This window comes from Anas acuta, chromosome 22, assembly GCF_963932015.1.
Source record: "Anas acuta chromosome 22, bAnaAcu1.1, whole genome shotgun sequence".
In the NCBI taxonomy this organism is placed as follows: Eukaryota; Metazoa; Chordata; class Aves; order Anseriformes; family Anatidae; genus Anas; species Anas acuta.
Genome location: NC_089000.1, coordinates 2,719,976 through 2,742,478, shown reverse-complemented (window position 1 = coordinate 2,742,478; position 22,503 = coordinate 2,719,976). Strand labels below are relative to the sequence as shown.

The 22,503-nt window shown below is 38.6% G+C and overlaps 1 protein-coding gene across 10 annotated transcripts in view; it reads left to right on the top strand.

The window, feature by feature from the left end:
* The window catches only part of PRDM2 (PR/SET domain 2), a 70,919-nt gene that overhangs the window by 9,435 nt on the left and 38,981 nt on the right, over positions 1–22,503 (top strand). For 6 of the 10 annotated variants that reach the window (XR_011089575.1, XM_068658877.1, XM_068658869.1 and 3 more), the window contains 4 exons: positions 6,784–6,901; positions 8,449–8,552; positions 12,085–12,237; positions 18,366–18,492. Coding sequence is in view for 8 of the 10 variants with exons in the window: in XM_068658869.1 (XP_068514970.1) it covers positions 6,784–6,901; positions 8,449–8,552; positions 12,085–12,237; positions 18,366–18,492 (502 nt within the window). In the remaining 2 variants the exon portion in view is untranslated. Of the gene's footprint in view, positions 1–252; positions 356–6,783; positions 6,902–8,194; positions 8,230–8,448; positions 8,553–12,084; positions 12,238–18,365; positions 18,493–18,629; positions 19,177–22,503 lie in introns of those variants that run through there. The other 4 variants (XM_068658874.1, XM_068658875.1, XM_068658876.1 and 1 more) reach the window with 4 other exon arrangements.

Here is a 22,503-nt window from a genome sequence, read left to right as displayed (position 1 = left end):
CACTGTGTGAAAACAAAGTTTTCCTCTGTATTACTGGGGCTGCTACTGCAGTGCTGTGCTGTGTGTCATCTTACAGTTAAATTAGGAGGTGACCCTGCCTCTGGGGATAGTTACAATAGCTTAGAGTCCTTCTTGGCATCTCTGCCTTTCACGTTTAGTTTCCAAAGTGTACAGAGCTCATGTGGCTTTTTATTGTTCAATTACCATTCATATTAAGTGTGTATTTAGCATGAACCCTTTTTTTTCTTGCAGTGCCCTTGTCATTTCATTCACTGTTGACAAGTTGTAGTGCCAGGTCTGTATATGAAATGTCTTTGATGCCTGATGCCAAACATCTCTCAAGTGCTCTGTTCTCGTATTTCTTTCATTCTGCTTATCTTTGCTTTTGGTGTGACTTCAGTGACCCTGAAACTAACTAGGCTATTGTGAACTTTGTTTGTGTGAAAGCACTGCTAGTTTGCTTATAATGAAGAAAAACCTTGGCATAAATCGATATTGCCTTCTCCTTGCAGTAAGGAGAAAAATAGCTTTTAAAAATGCAGTTGTTTAAATTAATATTTTTTGCATTCCTTGGAAATTTGGTGTTTCAGGATCGATGGCATGCATTCTCTGTTTTTAAAAAGACATCTTTATTCAGTATGTGAACTGCATCAGAATACTCTGAATAGTTTATTTAAAAGAACAAACAAAAAAACAAGTAACCATGGGTTATTGGTCAGCAGCACTTACTCTATGTTAATGCAGTCTGACATGCAGTAGGGAAAAAGTCGTGTGTTACCTGGAGTACTGCATGGGCAGTTACCTCATACCTTCACCATTTGTTAAATGAATGACACCTGCACTTGTAGTAAAACGCCCTCCCTCCTGCTCCATTGGAATTGCTTAAATTATAATTTCAACTATTTCTAATACATCTTTAATCTTCAAGCACGTGCAGTAAAACTGTTGCCAATGGACTTAGGCAGGACTTTGGGACAAGCAGAGACCTTTCTGCTTCTGACCTCCCTGATCATCTTCCTTAGGCTCTTCCTTTCCTTTTCACAACTCTTTTCTAACTCTTTTGTTATGTCTCTTCAGTGGCATCCTTTCATTTATCTTTTCATGTATCTCAGTCCCCTTTCCACCAAAACATGGCACTAACTGAATGTTTGTCATTCGTCATGTCCTTCAGCATGATTTTTTTTGGCTCCAATCTGATCTGTGAATGTTTTGTAGCAGATCCTGTTTCTGCCTGGCTTAGGTACTGCCTGTAACACTACAGCCTAACCTGTGGAGGGGCCGTAGGTACAATTCTATTCAAAGTGACATAAAAATTGCTTAAGTGCTGAAAGTTACTGTCGGAGTGACTGGACTCTGAATTGATGCAAATGGAGGAAAAAAGCTTCAGTTAAGGTGCACCTTCAGCCCTCAGATGATTTTTTTTGTGCTGTTCTCAGGTCTCTTCACCCTTGCTAGTTTGCATGGTAACAATGTAATATGTGTAATGAACTTCAGGGTAGCAAATTTAAAAGGGAAACAAGCTCGGAGTGCTTATGTATTCAAAATTGCAACAAAATTGTTGGCAGGAGTGGGAAAAATACCCTATGAGGACTGCCCTTAAGTGCAGAAGCTGGCTACAGGATATGCTGCAGTACGCTATCCTGACGGAAAGGTGAACTTTTTAATAGGCAAAACTATTTAAATGTGATTAAGTGTTGCTGGAAAAGCAATTGAAATCCTGGTATTTCTTCATTTGGTAGACAGACGTTCCTTGGGGACAAATTTTGATCTGGAAAGCGCTTTAAATAACCACATATAAATTGCAAATAAAATTATGTTGCACTGATTTGACTGAAGTAAATTGTTTATTTTACCATATAGTATTTGGTTACTTATTAATGTTTGTTTGAGGTGTGAAATGTGGTGTTGTATACTAGGCCATTTCCAATTTTCTGGTGCTTGTGAATCCATCGATGTAACAGGTGCAGAGTGGGTCGGGGTGCTGTGTTCTCTGAACATAACAGCTAATTTGACTTAGGTAGGTAGATGTTAAATCAAGTTGCGAACAAATTTCTTCAATGGTAGAACAGTTTTGGAATATTTGTGGCTGAAAGAAGGTATCACTATTAAGAAATGTTTGATAGATCAGAGGATATAGATGTCTAAATTAGGTGAGTCTGATTTTTAAAGTTTTTTGATCAGATTATTTTGTAGGCTTGAGTTTTTTAACTGTTCTTCTACCTATGGTTGTAAAAAAACATTTTTGTTAGCCTGAAGCTTAAAATGCATTGTTCTGGTAGTTGTCTTGTTCATTCTCTGCAGTCTCCCTCATCTATGCCTACATGTAATTTGTTAGAAACCATCGTGAAAAAAATAAGCTGGCTGTTCTCCTCAAGTCATGGGGTAATGTACTGGAAGAATATTTAGGCTTCGTCGTTTGATACGCTGAGAAGAGCGAGTTTCTTTTTTGTCTGCTGAGATGTGGACTTATGCATATCAGTTCAAGGCTAACAGATGTCTGAATCAGACTTCGTTCATCCCTATTTTTTCTCTATGGCTGTTTGAAGAGCAAAATAAAATGAGGTAAAGCAAAATAAAATGAAATAAAACTTTGTTCTGCCTTGGATAGACTTTCAGCTACTATAACTAAAGAATAAGGATCTCTTTTCCCCAGTCTCCTCACCCTTGTGGATGAGAAGGGATTTCTGGCATTCTGTTCCTTCCATAGTTTCCAATTTCGGGGTCTTTCTCCCCTACAAATAGCTCTCGAGGATGTGTCTGTGCAGCTGTTAGGGCTTACCAAGGCAGCAATAGAATAACATTGCTGTAACTCCAGTTTTACCATTTTTCTTGCTGTTGTTGTTGAAGAAAGCTGGCAGAAGATCTACTCTTGTAACTCAGCAACTCACACTTAAAAATGTAAAGGAGAATACTTGCCGTACTGAGCACCCTTGCAAAGAGTAGATGCGAAGTAGAAGAGGTTGGGAAGCTTCATCTGTTGTGCTTTAGAGATAAAAATGTTAATTTTGGTAGCATATAGAGATGCATTTTAAAATCTATTTCCAGTAAGCTTTCAGCATAGCATTTCATAAGTGGTCGGGGGAAAATCCTGAGTGTTACTCAGTATATGGAGACTGCTATCATATCTCTGCTTCATGGCTGCGTGTAAATGCAAAGATCATTTCTAGAAAGTCAGGGTCTACTTGAACAGCTGTAGTATTGCCCAATTTAGTGTTGTTATTTAACACCGCCTGCAGTTTCTCCAGAACTTAAATACGACAGCCTTCCTATTCGAGGAGCTATTGCCATCACCACCAGGATTTGTGGCTGACCAGAAGGATCAAAGTTCAATGTCGAAGGGCAGATATTTTTTATTTTTAGGGCTGTTGCATGAAGTTCAACATATGCCTTGTTCTCACCGACACAATTCCACAGTAACAGGGACTGATTTTATGGGATATTGTACATCCTTGTAACTTTGAAGTTCTGGTAATTTTAATCAGGAATGGGTGTTTTGTTAACTACAATTAGGTAACAAAGTGCTAGTTGTCTATGACAGATGTAACACTTGCTATTATAAATCATGTGAATAATGATATGAATATTATTATTATAAGCAGCCTACTGATCCTTGTAGATTCCATAACATGGACATTAAGCTAATCTCTTATCAAACATTCATAAATCATTTATTAGCTTTCTATTACCTTTCCAGCTTTAGTATAAAATCTCATAAAACTCTTTGTATTAATGGCAGGATGCTGGTTAAGTGTTCTGAACTGCTGGATTATTTAGGAATAGGATACAGAAATAACTATTACATTATTTAATACCCATTATTGTCTTTAAAGAGAGCAGTAAGCTTGACATGCAGATACTTTAAGGCTGCTCTTTGGAGTGAAATGGCACATTTGTAGGTTGTAAATAAAGCAGGAGGTGGATAACAGTAGAGCCAGTAGTAGCTCTATGAGGTACATTACAAGTTTTAGTGTGTCAGCTGTTCTACCAGAGGGGTATATGTGGGTGTTACTGGTCTCCAGTATGTGCAAGAAAGTTTCTCTCTGCCCACCTGCAGGGCATATTCATGCTTACAGCAGATGTTGTATCCCAAATTCCCATTTTAGTACATACATTGGAGTAATTTGTTTACTACAATATTCTAGATTCAATAGGTAAAATAAATAACTTCTCATTTTTTTGTGAACTACATACATTTTCCAGAACTTTGAATATGGTTTTCTCCTTAAATTTCTGTTTGGCCTTTCTTGCAAGAGAGAGGTGTTCAAGTAAAGCAATACCAGAAATTATTTTAGATTTTTTTTTTTTTTTTTTTTTGAGACTGATTGGGCTGAGAAATCAAGTGATGGTTCCAGGCAAAGAGGAAATGAATCACTGATGTATGCAAAATTACCCTTAGTGTGGCGGGTAGCTGATTTTTGGCTTTGCCCTGTATCTCAGAAATCATCACTTGTGTGCTTCTAGGCAAGTTATTTTTGCTACTGAAGCTTTACTTTGTTCTTTTCTCTATGCATTTGCTCTGTTTAAAAGCTTTATGCACGTGTTTAGGAAATGATTGACCAAAAATTAAAATGGATGGTTGCATGAGCAGGTCTGGACCCTCAGACCAGAAGTGCTCTGGATCTGGAATTGCCCTTTTGTAACTTTAAGGCATCCTCACGCTCTAAACTGGGAGACCAGTTAGCGTTCACTGTGAACACAGGTAGTATGAAACTAGAGTACACAGGAAAATTGCAGCGTGTCTCTTTTTTCATTTAAAAGTATTGAAGGAATCTTAAAAATGCATAGAAAATAATGCTTTGAATTGTGTGTTCCATACAAATATTTTTATAACTTAACAACTCGATTTAACTTGTTACGTCTTTGTTAATAGACATGCTCTTAGTAGTTAAAGATGGTTTTTCTTGCTATTTGTCACAGGTAACCAGTACTTCTTATGGACAGATATTCAGTAATTTATGTTAAATATAAAATGAAAAGGATGGTTATTGAAACATAAGTGTTTTCCAGTCATCCTTTTCATTAATGCTGTCAATTATAATCAAGCTAAGCTACATGTCACACATCCGAGGTAGATCCAGTCAAGCCTGCATGATTCTGCTAACCTTTACTGAAGTCTGCTAATGGAGAAACTGCTGTGCTAGCTCCAGCAGACTTATTCGAGCCACATTTCTTCTGCATTTTGGAACAAAATTTGCAGATGGCGAGTGTCTAGGTGTTGAGGGAGGGTAATGGAATGCAGTTGCTAATGTTTTATCTCCCTTGTTTTAGGGGTTTTTACAGTTTTATTCTATGTAGGAAAAAAAAAAAAAAAAAACAAAAAACAAAAAACTCCTCTACTTCTGTTCTGCCTGTTTTGCTGCATGCTGTTTTAATCAAATAAGTGTATTTTAGCACAGCAATTTATTTTCCTCTAGCTATTTTGCCAGTAATATGCTTCTACAGTATAATCTGGACAAACGATGTGCCTGTCCTGAAACATTTCTAGTAACTTTTCTCATCTTCAGACTATTCAGAATCCAAAAGTACACATTGGACAAAGGTTTTTGCTAAAAGCATCTTGTGTTGCTCTTAAATGTCCTAGTCTGTCAGAAGTGATCAGCATCATTTTTTAGCAGAAGAGATTATATTTAAGACACAGCAGATAGCTCAAACATAAAATAATGAAAAGTCTTTTTGAGGCTTATTTCTAGAAAAGATTAGGTCTGTATTTAGTTAGTAGCTCTGTGTATTTTTAAAGAGAAAATCCATCTAGCTCCTTCAGAGACTTTTTAATTGGGCAAGACTTTCCAGACAGGTTACGTAAGAGCTAGTATGTTTTCATATGTTTTTTTTTTTTTTTTAAAGTTTAAAAGCAGAATTTAAAAATACTGTTTACAATTACCTTGTGTAATCAAAGTAATTGTAATGCTTCTGTAGAATGTTTAAGGAACTGGAAGTTTCTTTGTGATAACAACTAGATGCTAAAATTGAGGCAATGTTTCTATGAACAACTCTATGATAAACTCAGTAGTTTCTCATGGCATAATAGATCACAAAAAATAGTGCAATTCAAACTTGATCTGTATTTCTGTTTCATGGATGAATTTTAGATTACCGTATTAATGAGCAGTTTCAAAGATTCAACAGTAGCCCTGAACCAATGTGAAGGTTATATCTTGAAAAAATGAGCTTCATTACATACATTTAATATTATGGATAGATGTTTTCCAAGGTATAAAAACACAGTGATTCCCATTCGTTCATCTTTAGGTGTAGTTGTCTAGAACTGTCAGGTAAGTTATATTCAGACAAGAGAAATAAAATACATGTAGCTCTATGTTTCCCAAATAACTTAAGGGGGAATTTTGAATATGTTTTGTAGGACAAGCCAGGGAAAATGAATGAAATGGCAAATTGGTCTATGAGAAATACAAAACCTCTTTCAGTTAAATTTATTCACTGTAGTCAAAACACATCTATTAACTCAAGCAAAAGAATACTTACAGAAACTGACATAATTATCAGTGTTTTACATCTCTGGTAGTCTTAGAGCTCTTCATTAAAGCATAAACAAGGGTTATGAGAATAATGGTGAAAACTTGAATGTTCTGATCAAAGGATACTTACAAGTTAGGATGTTGATGGAGGGGATCCTAGTTGAAATGGCGATTTGGAAACTTTTCTTAGGACTAATATTAGAAGTAAACACTCTCAGGACTAGGTCATAAGGGTTGATCATCTGCTGTGCTTTTTGTTTGTTTGTTTTTGCTAATGGTCGTGGCCCTTCTGCTTTTTGACTTGTAGAACACAACTGAACCTACTGTGGTTGTGGAGACCTTGGCTGATGTACCTGAGCATGTGCTTAGGGGGCTTCCTGAGGATGTGAGGCTCTTCCCATCTGCTGTTGACAAGACAAGGCTTGGTGAGTGCCGAAACTGTGAAAAGAGAATGAAGACTTTTAAAGTAGCTCACATAAATTAAGCACAGATGCTGTCAAAGTTTGGTGTCCTTGTATGCTGGGTAGAGGTGAATGTCCAGAGCATTTATCTGAATCAATTTCCATTGGAAAGAGTGGTCTGCTTCTGACGCAGTTTCTCAAACAGACCAAAATTATGTTTATGGAACATCACATTTTGAGTCAAAAATGGATCAAGATGCAGAAAGATTAGGTTACGAAATACAAGTAAACTAATTCACTGGTTTGCTTTAATTTATGGCACTTTTATCAGTTGTGTGTTTTTTTGTTTTTTTTCAGCTATCCTATTGTTGTCTCACTTTAGAGTGCTGTGTCTCACTGTCCAATCAATATATAAAATTTATAAGAAGATCAGTGCAGACTTGAAAGCTGCTATATGGAATGAAGTATTGTTTTTGTAATGTATGCAAAATACCTCTTTTTTTAAAACAGGGTTTAAGTTGGGAGAACTTTGGAGGTCAGATTTGCAGACTGGATACGTGATGTTGAAAGCTGATAGTTTGAGGAATATCCTGACTATGGATGCATTACTGTTAGTAACAGGTTGTAAACTCCTTGGAGCAAAGTTAATATTTTCTAGTATGAACCTGTTCTGGCATGGTCTGAATGAGAATGTTACGTTGGAACTCAAGTGAGGTAGAAGGAGAAAAAATGCTAGAAAACTTCAACTACTTATGTTTCTGTAACTTCAAAGGTATCTTTAGGATGCTTTTTCATTTTCATGACAAAGTCAGCATCAAAATATTGTTGAAATATATAAAACAAACAAAACAACAACAAAACAGACCTCTCATTACATACCTGCAGGTAATTCATAAATTTATTGGCTGCTTTACATTCATTTTTTTTGTATGTGTTGGTGAAAGAGAGGTGGGCTAGGGAAATCTAGAAAACAATAGCAATTATTTGTCAATCTGTTTGTAGCTTCTTTGCTATAAAATGTGAAGTGTAGCTGTCCATTTTCAGTTCAGTTAAATATTGTAAACTAATTTATGCACATATTGTAACCAATCTTAAATGCTTTTCCTTCAAAATATAGTATTAGTTTCATAACTTCTGTGAGGGCTTTATTTGTCTGATGTTATTTCAGAGAAAGCAAAGAGTTTTTTGTTTTATTAACTTGTTTACTCAGCGAAGCAGCTGGAAATTGCGACTTCATTATATAAAACTTGTAATGGTCTTATGGTATTTTGGATATCACCTGAAGTACAAGGAAATTGTCATTTTTTTTGTCTCCAGAGCTACAGTAGCCCATGAGCAAAGAATGAAACCAGGTAAATACTTAAACCTTATGTGACTGAAGGGAGTTTGGGGGTGAGGTTTGTTTGAATGCCTGTTAGTAAACTTCAGTTTCCTTGCTGTGATCTTAATATTGTAGAATGCTGCACAACCTGAGACAGACACATATAATGATCTTAAGAAATAGGAGTTGTGAAAAGAACTTTCTTCAGATCAGTCAGATTTGTTATAATTATTGATATGTATCCTTTCAGGTGTCTGGGCAACAAAATCAATTTTGAAAGGCAAGAAATTCGGGCCTTTTGTTGGTGACAAGAAAAAAAGATCTCAAGTTAAGAGCAATGTATATATGTGGGAGGTAAGAAAAAGCTTGCAAATGAAAAGGGTATCTGTCACTAGCTTGGTATTTTGCATTTACCTTTCTAGGGATTTTGGGGATAGACATTATGTGAAGTAATCGCCATTTGTGGTTACCTTTGCATATGTATTTATAGATACTTGCATTGAGCAACCATTCTGAACTACAAAACTTTGAATTAATGGCATTGTATAAAATTGCTGTAGAAATTTTCTCACATACTGTCTCTGGATCCGTCCTCCTTTTAGGAGTCTACTACTGAAAAAGCTTTGCTTTGTTGGCCTGAACAGTGAGTGATATCCCTTCTGCAGCTGAGTACTTACGAAATTAGGGAAATTGGAAGGATATGGAATGTCTTAAAGAAGCCACAACACTCCTCCTCATCTAGCTCTTTGAAAAACAGCTTTGTTATGGGAATTGGTTTTGCTTTTGGAGTCTTTTATAAAAGTTCTCAACTGTTGCAGTATTTCTTGTGCTTCTTGTATTTGGGTTTGCCTTAAAGCAAGTACTGTCTGGGCAGTTGAATAGCTTGTTAAGCTCCACTGATAGTCATAAGACCTCAGATATTATGTAGACTTCAGGATGTAGGTTTCTTAATCTGGAGTTGAATCCTGCCTACAGTATCTTTAAATAAGGCAGCTCGTAACTATTCCCAAAGACTTCTTCAGCCTTTCCGAAGGTACACACAGCAAGTGGCTTTGGCATAGTGAATGGTCTAGGAAGAGAGATGGAGGAACTGTGGCATAGCATGCACTGAATAGAATTTGCTAGTTTATGGATTGTTAGTGTAAAGAGAATGATAGCAGTCATCCTTCTTGTCCCTGGCCTGCAAATGCAGAACTGCATGAAACACATTTAAAGCCTAATGTTAAGCCCTGTCGGAGGAATTGAGCTAGAATAATGTCACAGAAATGCAGATTCACATGCAGGAAAGTAACAAAGTGTTCAAGTAGAATGTTTGTTTTATTAAGCTAATATATTTTACAAACTCCATTGCATAAGATATCTCCAATTTTGATCTGGTACAAGAACACTTAGTGAGATTGAAATCAATCAAGTAAATTATTGACCTTGCAACTGTATTTCTTCATGTTGGATGTTGTATGTTCTCACTAGGTATGTCTTGTGTTGAGAAATGCTAGTGGCAAACAATTTGATATGAAGATTCATAGCTTGCAATGCAGGCAACCACAAAATCCCTTTCTAGACTTCAAAGTAATCGTGTGTTGCTTCCATACTGATTTTGGAATTAAAAAAAAATAGATAAAAAAAGGCAGCTAAAATGAGACAGCAACAGTTGGCCCCATATGCTGATATATGAAACCACTCCAGCATCTTAACTGTAAGAAAATATGATTTGTAAAAGGATGGTGGTGTGTGGGAGTAGTTCAGTATACGGACCTTCAGATAAGGGAACAACCTTTTTCCACAAGAAATTCATTTTGTTTTTAATTAAGTTAACCTGAAGAAAAACTCAGGTTTCTAAAAATGTAGCCTCTCCAGTCAATTTTAATAATTTGAAATGATCATGCTACAGTACCATTTTGAAAAAGATGAGTTTTGTGTCAGTATATGCTTTGTCTGAAGAGAGCACTAGACTTGGTATTTTCATTTTCTGTCAGAGAAAAGCCACTGATAGGAAAATGGTAGCAAGCAACTGAAAACTGAGGGAAATGCCACCCACCGATGGGCTCAGAATGAGTGGCCCAACTGCAAAGAATGGTCCTGGTCATGGCTTATAGGAATCATTTAAAAACACAATGTTATGTAGAGAAATTGAAACTATTTCCAGTCTCCCATTGTACAAGATTTATACAACAAAATCAGTAACTGGATGGTTTCACTGAAAAGTAAGCAGATACTATGCTTTGCCATGCATTCCATATCTCCTACCCCTTCCACATCATTGTTTGGCTGTTTTCTTCCATTTTAATAAAAAGGATTGCTTTCCAGTCTTGGTCCGTGAAGCTGTTTACTTTCTCATGTTGCAAGGGCTGGGTGTGCTGATGAACATTCTTTCAGAAGTCAGCTGATGAAATCCATGCTGAAATAGTTTAAGTAAGGAAGAGGCTTTCTCTTCACTTGGGAAGAGGCTAAGAAGATTTTGGTGTATTTGTTGAAACTTTACCTCCATTGATAAAATTCTAATTTATTATAGCAATAGGATATCAGCAAAAAAGAAAATCAACTTTAGTAAATTGTTCTGGCTTTAAGCTGTTGTAGAAGTGTAGTTCAAATAGAAAATGTAAAACATTTGGTAAAGACTTTGATATTTGCTTTACAAGTATATCTAAAGCAAGCAAACAAAAGCTACAGCGTTGTGTAACAGAATGGGAAAGTAACGGTAAAATCTGAATTTCAGTGTATTCCTTATCTACAGTGTTGCTAAGCAAATGTTGCAGGAGGTGATGAGCTAGGGACACAGGGCTTTGAGTTCTTCCTGGCGGAGGCTGGTATCTATAGACTTACCCAAAAGGAAATAAAGCGTAATCGAATTGTACTTATTTTTCCTTATTTTTCTGAAAGCCTATAAGCTGCTCAATACTTTTTGAGACATTGTGTACCTGTTAGTATGCTTGTGTCCTGAGACAAAGAAAATATTGTTAAATAATGCAAAAATTATAGCTCCAGTTGCTGAATAGTGGTGCGTTCTTCATTTTGGAAAAAAAAATATATATATATATATAAAAAAATATGTATATATATATAGCATCCATTGACAGCTTTTCTTACAGGCATCTAACTTGGGTTATAAGAAGAAATGTGGGAGATATACAACGTGTCTTAGAAGAGAAGCAGAGTTGCCTGTCAGCAGAAAATACTGAAGTGCTGTCAGTAGTTTTGCTTTAATGGAAACGGTCTTGAAATGTAGAATATGAGTATACTTTCAAAATGTTTAGCCAAGAATGCAAACCAAAGAATTTATGTAGCATCTTGGAACATAAAGAAGCTTATCGACATAGTCAGTTTTTTAAGGTGATCACGAGACTTCTGAAAGGTTAAGATTCTCTTTAATATTCTGAAGCAAGATTAAATACACATTATGCTTTCCTTTTTCTTTGCAAACAAAGCAAATGCTTCTGACTTCTATATAGTTACTTTTCCCAATTCCTCAGATAGTAAAAATAAAGCTCAATTGCATTTATATTGTAACATCAGTCCTTACACTAAATATAAACTCTAGTGAATCATTTCAGGCTTGCCAAACTGAAAACAATGTATAGAATGGAATGTGTTTAAGGAGTTTGATTTTTTGAGCCCAAAGGCCTCAGACAGAGAAGGTCTTGGAGGCCAGAAGTTCTTCAGTTTTTTTCAGTTACACCAGATCCTCTAAAAGGACTGCAAAAGAACAGCAACACTCTTGCCCCTAAAACAACCCTTATCTCTGCTCATTTTTTGGCCTTACCTCTGACTTGGATGATAACAACTACTTTGTATAGCCTTAAAATATGTTTTTGTGGTTTGGTGCATGCACACTTCAACGTGAACAGTTGTGTGTTTGCTTGGGATAAATGCCATTTTTCTCCCATAGGTGTATTACCCAAACTTGGGGTGGATGTGTGTTGATGCAACTGATCCAAAGAAAGGGAACTGGCTGCGGTATATAAACTGGGCACGTTCAGGGAAGGAGCAGAATCTGTTTCCTCTGGAGATCAACAGGACTATATACTACAAAAGTTTAAAGGTATCAATGTCTGTGAAGATTCAGTTATTATTCTGTTTAATCTTTTATTTTCCGTTACTCAACTCCTTTCTTAAAACTATTTGTACTAAACAGATTTTGAAGCACTTTATGAAATACAATTAAAATATTGCAAATGCTATATTTCACTGGTCTAAGTTCTTCTGTCAGTATAACTGACATTACAATCTACTGTTAGAATACTTATGAACGTTAGATCTTTCTTCTTAGTTAATGATTTGCTGTAGCACCAAAGATGATACAGATGGGGATGAAGAGCAAGCAGATTACATAAAATATGTTTTTTCTATTCCTGTAGATACTGAGACAAATTGTACTGATTTTTTTTCTTAGAAATGAGATATTTTTATGGTCTTTGCTTCATACAACAAAGACAGGCTTTCAAGACACTTTTACAGGCAGCATCATGAGTCAGATTTTTCTAGTTGTATACCTCTCTGGTTTTGTTGCAGGAGTGGTGGGGGAAAGAGGGTAGGCAGGCGTGATTACTGGCAGGTTGCGTCTCCTGAATGAAGAAAATATTTGTTTAGCTCAGTAAGGGCAGAGTATGCTAGTGTTAGAATATTGTAGCTGTAAAGTATTATTTGAATCTCTGATCAAGAACCTGCTAGTGGTGAGTATATGTAGGTTGACTTTGGTTAGAATTTGTTAGAAAGCATTTGTTAGAATGCTTTTGTATAGTTGGTTATATACAGCCTTGCTGTTATGCTGTGGATGTTTCTTAAATTTCCTTGTAAGGCCAACAACGCTTCTAATTAACTGTTCCTCACTTAGGAAAAGAATGAATTGGTGCCATGTGGTTTTCAAGTTTATAGGACAAAAAAGAAGTATGTAGAACTGTTATATTTTAGGTCAAACTAGATTGGAAAAAGCCCTTAAATATTTTCTGAGCTTTCCAATAGCTTTGAGATAGCATTTGAGGAGGAATTCCCTACTGTCAGCCAGGCTTTTGACTTGTCTTTACTGCTTATTCACTGAGGGCAGGCTCTCGGTGTGCATCTGGAGCTGGTTTAGTTTGCTCTAGGCTTTTTATCTTGGGTTGCCCAGACTTTGCCCATAGTCGCACTCATCCATGGATGTAAGTGCTTTTGGAGTCACTGGGACATTTTAAACTTCTCTCCTGTTGCAAAGGTATTAGTCATGGTAAAGATGATGTTCAGTCTGTTTTCTCATGGACAACACAGCACTTTGGAAAACTGTAGTGCTAAGAAAGGCTGAGCAATTCTGACAGAATAACAAATACCTGGCTTCAGTATCTGAAATGTCCTTTGTTGCTTTGACTGTCCTCTCGGCTTGCGACCTGATGCATTTTATCCCAGTAAGCCTTGCCAACAAAATCATGCTGCCAAGCAGCTCTCTGAAGACTGCTGGAGCAGCCAATAAGGCTCAGTTTCGTTGGTTTCAAAATCTGTCTGGGGTTTCTTGCAGCGAGATGAGATTTTTTTGTCCTGTCTGGGACACAATGGGATTTTCAAAGAGCAGTCTTGAGTTTAAGAGGGTTTATTTGCCCCTGCAGCAACCACTTGGAGGTGTGCTGTGCCTGTCCCTGTGTGCCGTGGGACTGTTACAGCTTCAGATCAGTGTTAGCAATACCAGTTCAGGTTACCTGGAAATTCACATTTGGTGTCTGCACTGTGTTCTGGTTAAATGGAGCGATATATCAGAAAATGTGTTACCTCCAGGCTGCCTCTGCACAAAGGCTTGCTGCTGTGCCTTTTAGAGTCCAGTGCAGAAGCAGCACCTGTGAGTAGGTTCGGGTGCTGCAGAAAACTGAGAGTGCCAGGACCTGAGCTGCTTAGCACTTGTATTAGTACTCCCAGCTTCATGCTGCTCAAAAATAAACCATTCTCAGGGCCTGGTTGCTCCTAGAAGCGTTGCAGCCATGGTCCAGTGGTGGCAGGTCACTCCTGCAGTCCCACAATAGCCACTGCCTCTGAAGTACAAAAAACTTGGCAGGTAGTTTAAAATGCAGCTGTACCAATGTGTAAGTTGCTTCACTATGCAACAGCTGGGTTATATCATCAAGTTTAACTTTGCTCCATATTGGAAAAGAAACTTATGAATCTGTAATACCAAAATTTTATTAACAGTTTACCCTGATATTCTCAATTACTCTTTGAACAATCTATTTCAATGTATTTTATTCTCCTCTTCCACCTTCTAGACTAAGGTGGGAAAGGGCTGCACCAGAGGAGGTTTAGATCGGATATCAGGAAGAATTTCTTCATAGAAAGGGTGATGAGGTGCAGGAACAGGCTGCCCAGGGGAGTGGTGGAGTCCTCATCCCTGGAGATATCTAAGTGACGTTGATGACACTAAGGTGATGGCTGGACTTTATGATTTTGTTGGTCTTCTGCAGCCTAAATGATTCTATGATTTGTAATGGTATGTAAGGAAGATTCAGTCTTGCTGATTTGTTGGGATTTTTGAAGTGAAACTTTCCCATTAAAATCGGACAGTCTTTACCACCATGAAACATTCAGTATTCAGTCAGATCAAGATTTAGCAAGTCACGTTATGTTTAATTCAACAAATTTGAAATGACTCTTCTTGTAGCCTAGTGGTAGTTAATACTAGAAATAATAGTAATGATGATTATTCCAATATTCTGTTTAATGTCTTAGCTGTTCCAATGATATAAAAAACAAAGGATGTTATTATGAAAGCTTGTTTTCTAGTGTTTTCTAAAGTTACTTTTCATTATTTAAAGTGACATTTATAGTGACCATGTTTCTTAAAAGTAGTGTGAAGAAATTGGAAATTGAGCTGTGAGAAAATGACAGCACAGGTAAAAGTATAACATAGAAGAGGAGATTTCAAATTTTTGGTCTTGAGGGCAAATTGCTGCATGAAATCATTTAAATGTTATCTGTTTGATCAGCTTTTACTATACTGTAACTTAGAAAAGCTGCAGAAAAAAATTGTAACTTAGCAGAAAAAGAACCCGTTTTTTTTCTTTCTATTTACAAAGTGTGGTTGTTTATATATATCTTTCATGTAAACGTCTGGTTTTTGTCTTCCCTTTTCTGTGATGACTTCCTATCAGTATTAGATTCACATCACACCTTATTGACCAGTGAGACAAAAGAAAACATGGTTGGTAACAGTGTGCTCTCAACATTTAGGAACATTTCATCAAACCTTCCTTTCTAATCTTCTTCATAACGCATAAATTTGGGGGAATTCCATTTGGGGACAAACAACACAGTTGTTATTTACCCCCAAAAGAGAGTGAGTGGCTTGTATGCTATTTTGTTCTGCTTTACCTTGGTAGCATTTTAAATGTTATCATTGCTATTAATTTATTTTTCCCCCCAGGGTTTTTTCATTTTTTTTTTCTGTAGGTTTCTGATTTGTAAGTTAAACAGACTGATTTCCAAGCTGCATTGCTAAGATAAGCAAAGTCTGCATTTGCTTGGTGTAAAAGAACCTCAAAACTGCACGGAGCTTTAATTTCCCTGTTCTCTGCTATACATAAATAGTAAAATTTCATGTTGGGGACCTCTAATGAGGTCTCGAATAGCATTTTTAACTGAGCACAAGCAAATATCGTCTCTTCCATCCTCTCTTCTTCTTTACTGAAGGACTGAGGATATTTGTAGGTTGCTTTGCATATGCTTTCCCCGATATACATATATGAGAGCTGTCATATTTCATGGAAACAGCTTAAACTCATTATGGGGTTTCAGAAGTTCTTCCTGCCTCTCGTAATAAAATGAGCTAGTTGAGTGGTGTTATTCTGAGCATAGTGCAGGACTTTGTAATTCTTGAAGCAAAATAGTAGTAAATTGCAGTGAAAGCTCAGTTTCAAAAAGTCTTCTAAATAAGTTAGGCTATGAGACTGTCCTTGCTTATGGAGAAATTAATTTCTTTAGGGGAGAATGTTTTGTCAGACAGGATTAGGATAACTACAGAACCTCCTTGTTACATAGGAACACAAGGTAACATAGAATTATTGTGTGAAAAATGCACACAAGCATCAATGCCACAAACTATCCGGTGTGGTTACAGCTGGGGAGGTATGGCCACTTCCAAGTGCAAAAGAACAGTGTAGTGGTAAAATACAGTCAGTACGGAAAAACTTGTATTCTAATAAGATCAGAGAGGTAAATGTCTATCTCAGCCCGTACAAGACACATTGCAGTGTTTGCATGTACAATGAAGTGAATTTTAGATAATCTGTTAGAATTTTGGATATTACTCTTGAAAATGGCAAGCTTCAAAATCACTTCAAATCTTTTGAACAAAAAATATTCAGCTTAAGGAATGTTAAATGTCAGAGTTGAAACATAACGTACCAATAAGCAAGTGAAAGCTGTTACTGTATCGGGCCTGCCCCAAATCCAACCCTTTCATAACCAAAGTGTCCCAAGCTGATGCTCCAGCAGATGGTCTGGAGATAACAGCTTGGAAGAAGGTTGTCAGAAGTGTTGCTGGAGGGTGCCAGCAGTAAGCTGGCTGTGTATTCGAGTGTCAAAGGAGCTCTAGAAGTGGCACTTGGTCATTGCAGTCCTTTTCTTTTTGTATTGCTGCTGAGGGAGCTCTCTTAATGGTCTGATTTTATTTTATTTTTTGAAACTGCTGCATCTCATTTTAGAAGTACAAGGTTAGAGGGCTTAATTTAGATTCTAGAGTAGTTATTCCAAAACGAAATTCATCACATCGAATGTCAGTTCCACCCATGAAGCTAACAAATTACATGTTCATTATCATCATGTGTTTGAATTGCCCCAAAGTTTTGCCAACTCTTAGAGTTGTACATGGCCAAAATGAGAAGTAGTTTGCATCGGGCAACTCTTCTGCATTCCTTGCTGCTAACCAGCTGCAGAGTGGGACCATGCAAATCTGGTTACTGCTGCTTACCCTACCAGGCCTCCAGAACTGTTAAGCAAAGCCTGCTGCTTGGCTTCTTATTATTATAACTTAAATGCGTACTTAATAAGTTACAATATAACTTGAACACTTGCATCTCTTGTTGTTCCAGTGTCTGGGGATATAAAGATAACTATCACCTCTGTCAAGTGCTGTGAGACCTTTTTTATTATTACTAAAAAAGAAAAAAGCAAAGTTATTTAAAAGAAACAGATACTGCTATTGTTCTCAATGCAAAATTTCCCTTTGGCTTCAGACTTGCAATAATAGTCCTAGGCTACCATTTGCCCTAACGTCATGACTCTAAAAATACTGTTTTATTACCTCCAGTGTTCATTACGTCTGGGGAAAAAGGGGGATTGTAGTTAGGTAGAGAAAGGCATTTTTGTGTCTGTGTGATTTTTGGATAAAATAGTTCAGGAAACAGAATTACGATTAAAAAAAAAAAAAAAGGGTTACAAATACATCTTTAACCTGCAAAATTGAAGACTTAGCTGTTCCAGTCAGAGGCTGTTTTAAGGAGCACAGGAGCTAACAGGACACTGGCGTGGGTCAGCCTGGTGATGGGGTGGGGATGGGTGTAGGGATGGCAGCTTGGCGAGTGAGGCCTCTCCTGTGGATTTTTGGTTAGGATTCAGCAAAAAAAAAAAAAAAAAAAAAGAGAGAAATAACACCTATGGAATGGCAGACAAGTCTTTAATTACTGTAATTAAGTGGCTCTCAAACACCTAGTAATTAGGTCTTGCTCTGTGTCCCCTCCCCTGCTACAGTTCTCCCCCAGGTCTGTAGGTTTTATCCCAAATTCCAGCTGATCACTTTGGTTTTTGTACCGCCTGCCCTGAGGTGGGCGCGTTTCCCCGGCAGCTCCCTGAGCACAACCACCGTGCGCCGGGGCTCGCCTTTGGGCTGTCCCCAGGCGACTCCGGGCACTGAGCGGAGCCTTTTTTTGCCCGTCAGCGCCGTGCCCGGGGGCTGCGCGGTGTCAGCGGGGGCTGCTCGGGGCCGCTCGGTGCCGCTGAGGCGCCCCCGGCCCGGCGGGAGGAGCCCGGTGCCCGTCCGCCGAGCGCCGCGCGTCCTCCGCCCGTCAGGGGGCGCTGCGGGGCGGCCCCTTGAGGCGGGAAGGGCGCCGCCGCCGCTCCCCCCTCCCTTCCCCCCTTTCCCCCCCCCGTTTATTTCTTTAATTCCCCCAACAACCCCGCGTCTGATTGGCCCCGCGCCTCTCTCTTCTCTCCCGGCAGCCAATCGCGCCCGGCGAGGAGCTGTTGGTGTGGTACAATGGGGAGGACGACCCGGAGATAGCCGCCGCTATCGAGGAGGAGCGAGCCAGCGCCCGGAGCCGGCGGCACTCCCCGAAAGCCAGGAGAGGTGAGGGGCGGCACGGGGCTGCGGGGGGACGGGCGGAGGGCGGGAGGGCGCCGCCGCCGCCTCAGCTCCCACCCGCCCGGGCCCCTCCGGCCGCCGCCGTGACCTTCGGGGGCGGAACGGGGAAGTTGGGGAAGCCGGGGAGGGGGAAGCGGCCCCGGGAGCGGGGCGGGCGCCACACGGGGGGCTCCGCGCACCCCGGAGCCGCCCCCTCAGCGCCGCGCCGTGAGGCGGCCCCGGCCGGGCTCGGCCTCTGCCTATCCCGGGGCCGGCCCGGAGGGGTTCAGGAGCCTTCGTCAGCGTGGAAATATGTCAGAGCGGGCCTCCCGCGGCTCTCCCAGCGTTAAGGCAGCAGCCGTATATTTATTATTATTATTTTATTTTTATTAAAGTGCATGTGGCGCCGCGCATCGCCTTATATAACTGGCATTTCGGTTCAGAGCAAAGCACTCGCTCGGTTTTTAGGGTTTTCTGTTCGCTCCCTGCCGGTCCCGGCACTGCGGCGGGGTTTTGGAGCCTCCCGGAGCGCCCCGGGGTTTGCTGCAGGTGACAAACGAGCCGAGGGGAGGAAAGGGCCGATGCGGAAAATGGCATCGCTGTAAGGCAGCTTACAGCCTAAGGCCCCGTCTGACTTGGGGTGCAGTTGTGGGACTCGTGTTGGGAACAAGATCAGCGTTTGGGAAAATGGTTATTATATAAATCTTGTTTATTTTAGAGAGTGACGTGGGGCCTGGGAGAATGAAATACTGCGAGACGATCGGTTGTTCTTTTGAGCACTAACTCATAGTCTGAACTTTCACAAACTCTGCGATTCAAGCACTGGCTATAATTTTGCGATCCGTAACGAAATACATTTGGCGTACATACGTAGGTAACTCTTGGTAAATTAGAGGTTATATTATGCTTTTTCCTAAGTGTGCATTATCTCGGCAAATAGAGTTTGTGTGCATGTGATTTACCTGAAAGGCTAGAAAAACAACTTGAAAGAATTTAATTATATTATAAATTAGAAAAGCCAGACAGAATCATTTCTAAGGTAATTTTATGTGGCCCAGAACTTCTGTTTGCATTCATGAAGATAGAGTTTAAAAATATCAGTAAATCAATTTGGGAGTTCCTGGATTTTGTTGTTGTACTGTTTTCTAGATGGGGAGTTTTAACTGTTAAGGGCTTTAATGATTTCAGGCTGTCATCTTTTAGTAAAATAAGTGTTTTCTCTCTGTTTCATAAATACAGCCTCCTTCCCAAATCCCACATACACACAGAAAAATAATAATCCCAAACAATATAGATGATAATAGAATAAGAATTATAGATAATAGATCAATTCTACAGATAATTTATTCTTTATTATTCTTATAATTTTATTCTTGTATCATTAAGCAGAAAAACCAAATTCTTAGTATTGTGTTTTGAATTGTTATGATTAAAGCTTCATTAGTTATGTTGTATAAGATGAGTCAACTCACAATATGTGCTTTGTTTATCTTATAATATGTACATACATATTTTGAAACTTTATAGTTCTATTTTTAGGAGATTCCAGTGGATTATTTTTTACCCCCCTTCTTGGTTATTTTAGTATTTGCAGTAATGTCAAATATTCGCAACTCACGCTGATTTGCTTTTAAAAATATAACATATTCTGCTGAATTGATAGCTGTAGCTGCAGATAAAATTCCAAAATGGTTTCCATTGATAATGATTCTTTTGCAGATTCAAGGGCTGAGGTTTTATGGGAAAATTAAAGGAAGTGGTGATGAGCTATGAATTCAGCAAGATCAGAAAGGTTTTTGTTGTTTGGTTTTGATTTTTTGAAATAATACTAACTATACTATAAAAATGGGGGGAGGAAAATGTGATTTTTACTTCTTGCATATGAAAAAATTGGGAGGAAGTACAACGTAATTGTGCAAACAAATTCCCAGTTTTAACAGACTTTTTGGAGAGTAGCTTCTCAGGACAGTGAGATTTGAATTTATTAGTTAGATCAATCGATTCCTTTTTTTTATGAAATTAATTTTGCTCTGTTACAGATTGTACTCATACACTTTCAGAGGAGAAAATAGAACTAAATAAGAACTGCCAAGTTTAAACAACTGTGAATTAGTGTCCTGTAGAAACACATTTTCCAGAAAAGGAAGCTGACAGTTTAGTACCTTGCAAAAGACTAGACAAGACCTTATTTGAGAAGTACATTATAATTGATTTTTTCAAAACGCGCAGCTATTTAATAACTAGTCTTTGTTCAGTAAAATAAAACTCCTTTGGAGTTTTTAATGCATTTTTTAGGCCTTGTCCTTGAACATTAAGATAGCTAATATTTGACAAATGGTCTTGTTGCTGCAATTTGTTTAATGAACTCTGATAAAGTGATAATTTCACAGCTATTAAAATTTTGCCCAATGAGCTGATGCTTACACCATTGTAAAACTTTTCACATTGCAGTAGGGTTTCTCTTGATTTCTGAATAAATCCTTCCCTGATCCCAGTTCAGACCGTCTTACCATAAGAGGTAAGCCTTACCGAATTTGTCAAGTCGGGATGGCATTTCAGAATCAGCAGCTGACCCAGTCTGGGACAGACACAAGATACAGATGGAAATATCACATTCTGCTTGACCTTGATCTGACCTCTGTTTGCAAGTGATTACTGACACTGGTCCATAATCTCCTTCAGAGCATGTTTAGGATGGCACCTGGCATTCTCCTCTCTATCCCGGTCTCCTCTAACACGTTTGCAGAAGGTGGGACCTTGGTTATGCCTCGGTTGTGTTTCTCAAAACTCCCCTGCTCTTTAGTTGCATGACTTCTTTGCCAGTTTTGGTTGTGTCATCTGCCTTCAAAAAGCATTTTGAAGTATTCCATCTTCCAGGTGTTAGTGTGAATAGTTATTGTTTGAGAGTTTGAAAGTTTTCATAACGTCAGTAAATCTTTGGTTTTTCTTTTAATGTGCAAACCTCTTTTGTTAAATTAAGGAAAATGACTGTTCTTACTAACTTAGTTTTCTGCATTGAATGATTGCTTGTAAAATGTTGTTGCTAAGGTGATGAGTGTATTTGAGATTTGGAAGGAAATTCAGTATGATAAAAGGGTCTTTGGGGAAAAAATACTAAAACTTGGTTAGTATCAGACTTACTGGAGCTAACCCTTGTTATCTTTGACATGAATACTAAGTGGTTAGAAACCAGCAGCTGCCAGTGCCTAAGAAGATTGTCTTGGTCAACAACTAGCAGAAAAACGATTAACACACTTTCTTGCTTTTGTATTTCCTGAAATTTCAAGTATTTGTCAAGCTTTCTAACTTCTCCCAGGTTGTAGTCAATACCTTTTTGTTCTGCCTATCGAGCTTGGAGGAAAGTTTGTTCAAATCAAATGCATCAGCACAAGTTTTCTTCGTTAATTCCCTTTCTGAGGTTTGGGGTGGGAGGAATAGCCTAGCTTTCACTTTATAGTTAAATTCATAAATCCGTTTACGTGTCAGTGGAATAGGGGGAACTTTTTCCCTTTATCAGCACATTTCTTCCTTCTAAAAGCAACTTTTCACTAGCCAAATATGTTAAAGAAAGGATGGTCATACATAAAAATGTCCAGTGGTTTTATCAGGCTCTAATCTAAGGTGCTGAGTAGGCTCCAAAGCGCGATCAAGCAGTGCTAAGGTAATCTGGATAGTTTCAGTCATGGATTATGTGGCAGATCAAATGTGTGGTCTCGGAGGAGGAAAGATATTGGCATTACACGGGATAAAATGGTGCTCTGCTACGTGCTTGTGTATAACACTTCTTAAACTTTATTTTCCAGAGGGGAGAAGAGGCCAGTGTTTTACTTCTGCACTTATTTATAACCCAGTGGTAGTGCTTCCGTGCTGTGCTGCTCAGCCGTGTTTGTGTCTTAGCAGTGTTCCTTCTAGCACTTCATCTAGGCAACAAACCCCAGTGGCATAATTTCTGCCATTGTCTGGAGTGAATGCCGTGAGTGCCTCTTTAGTATCTTCTCCCTGCAAAGTCAGGCTCTC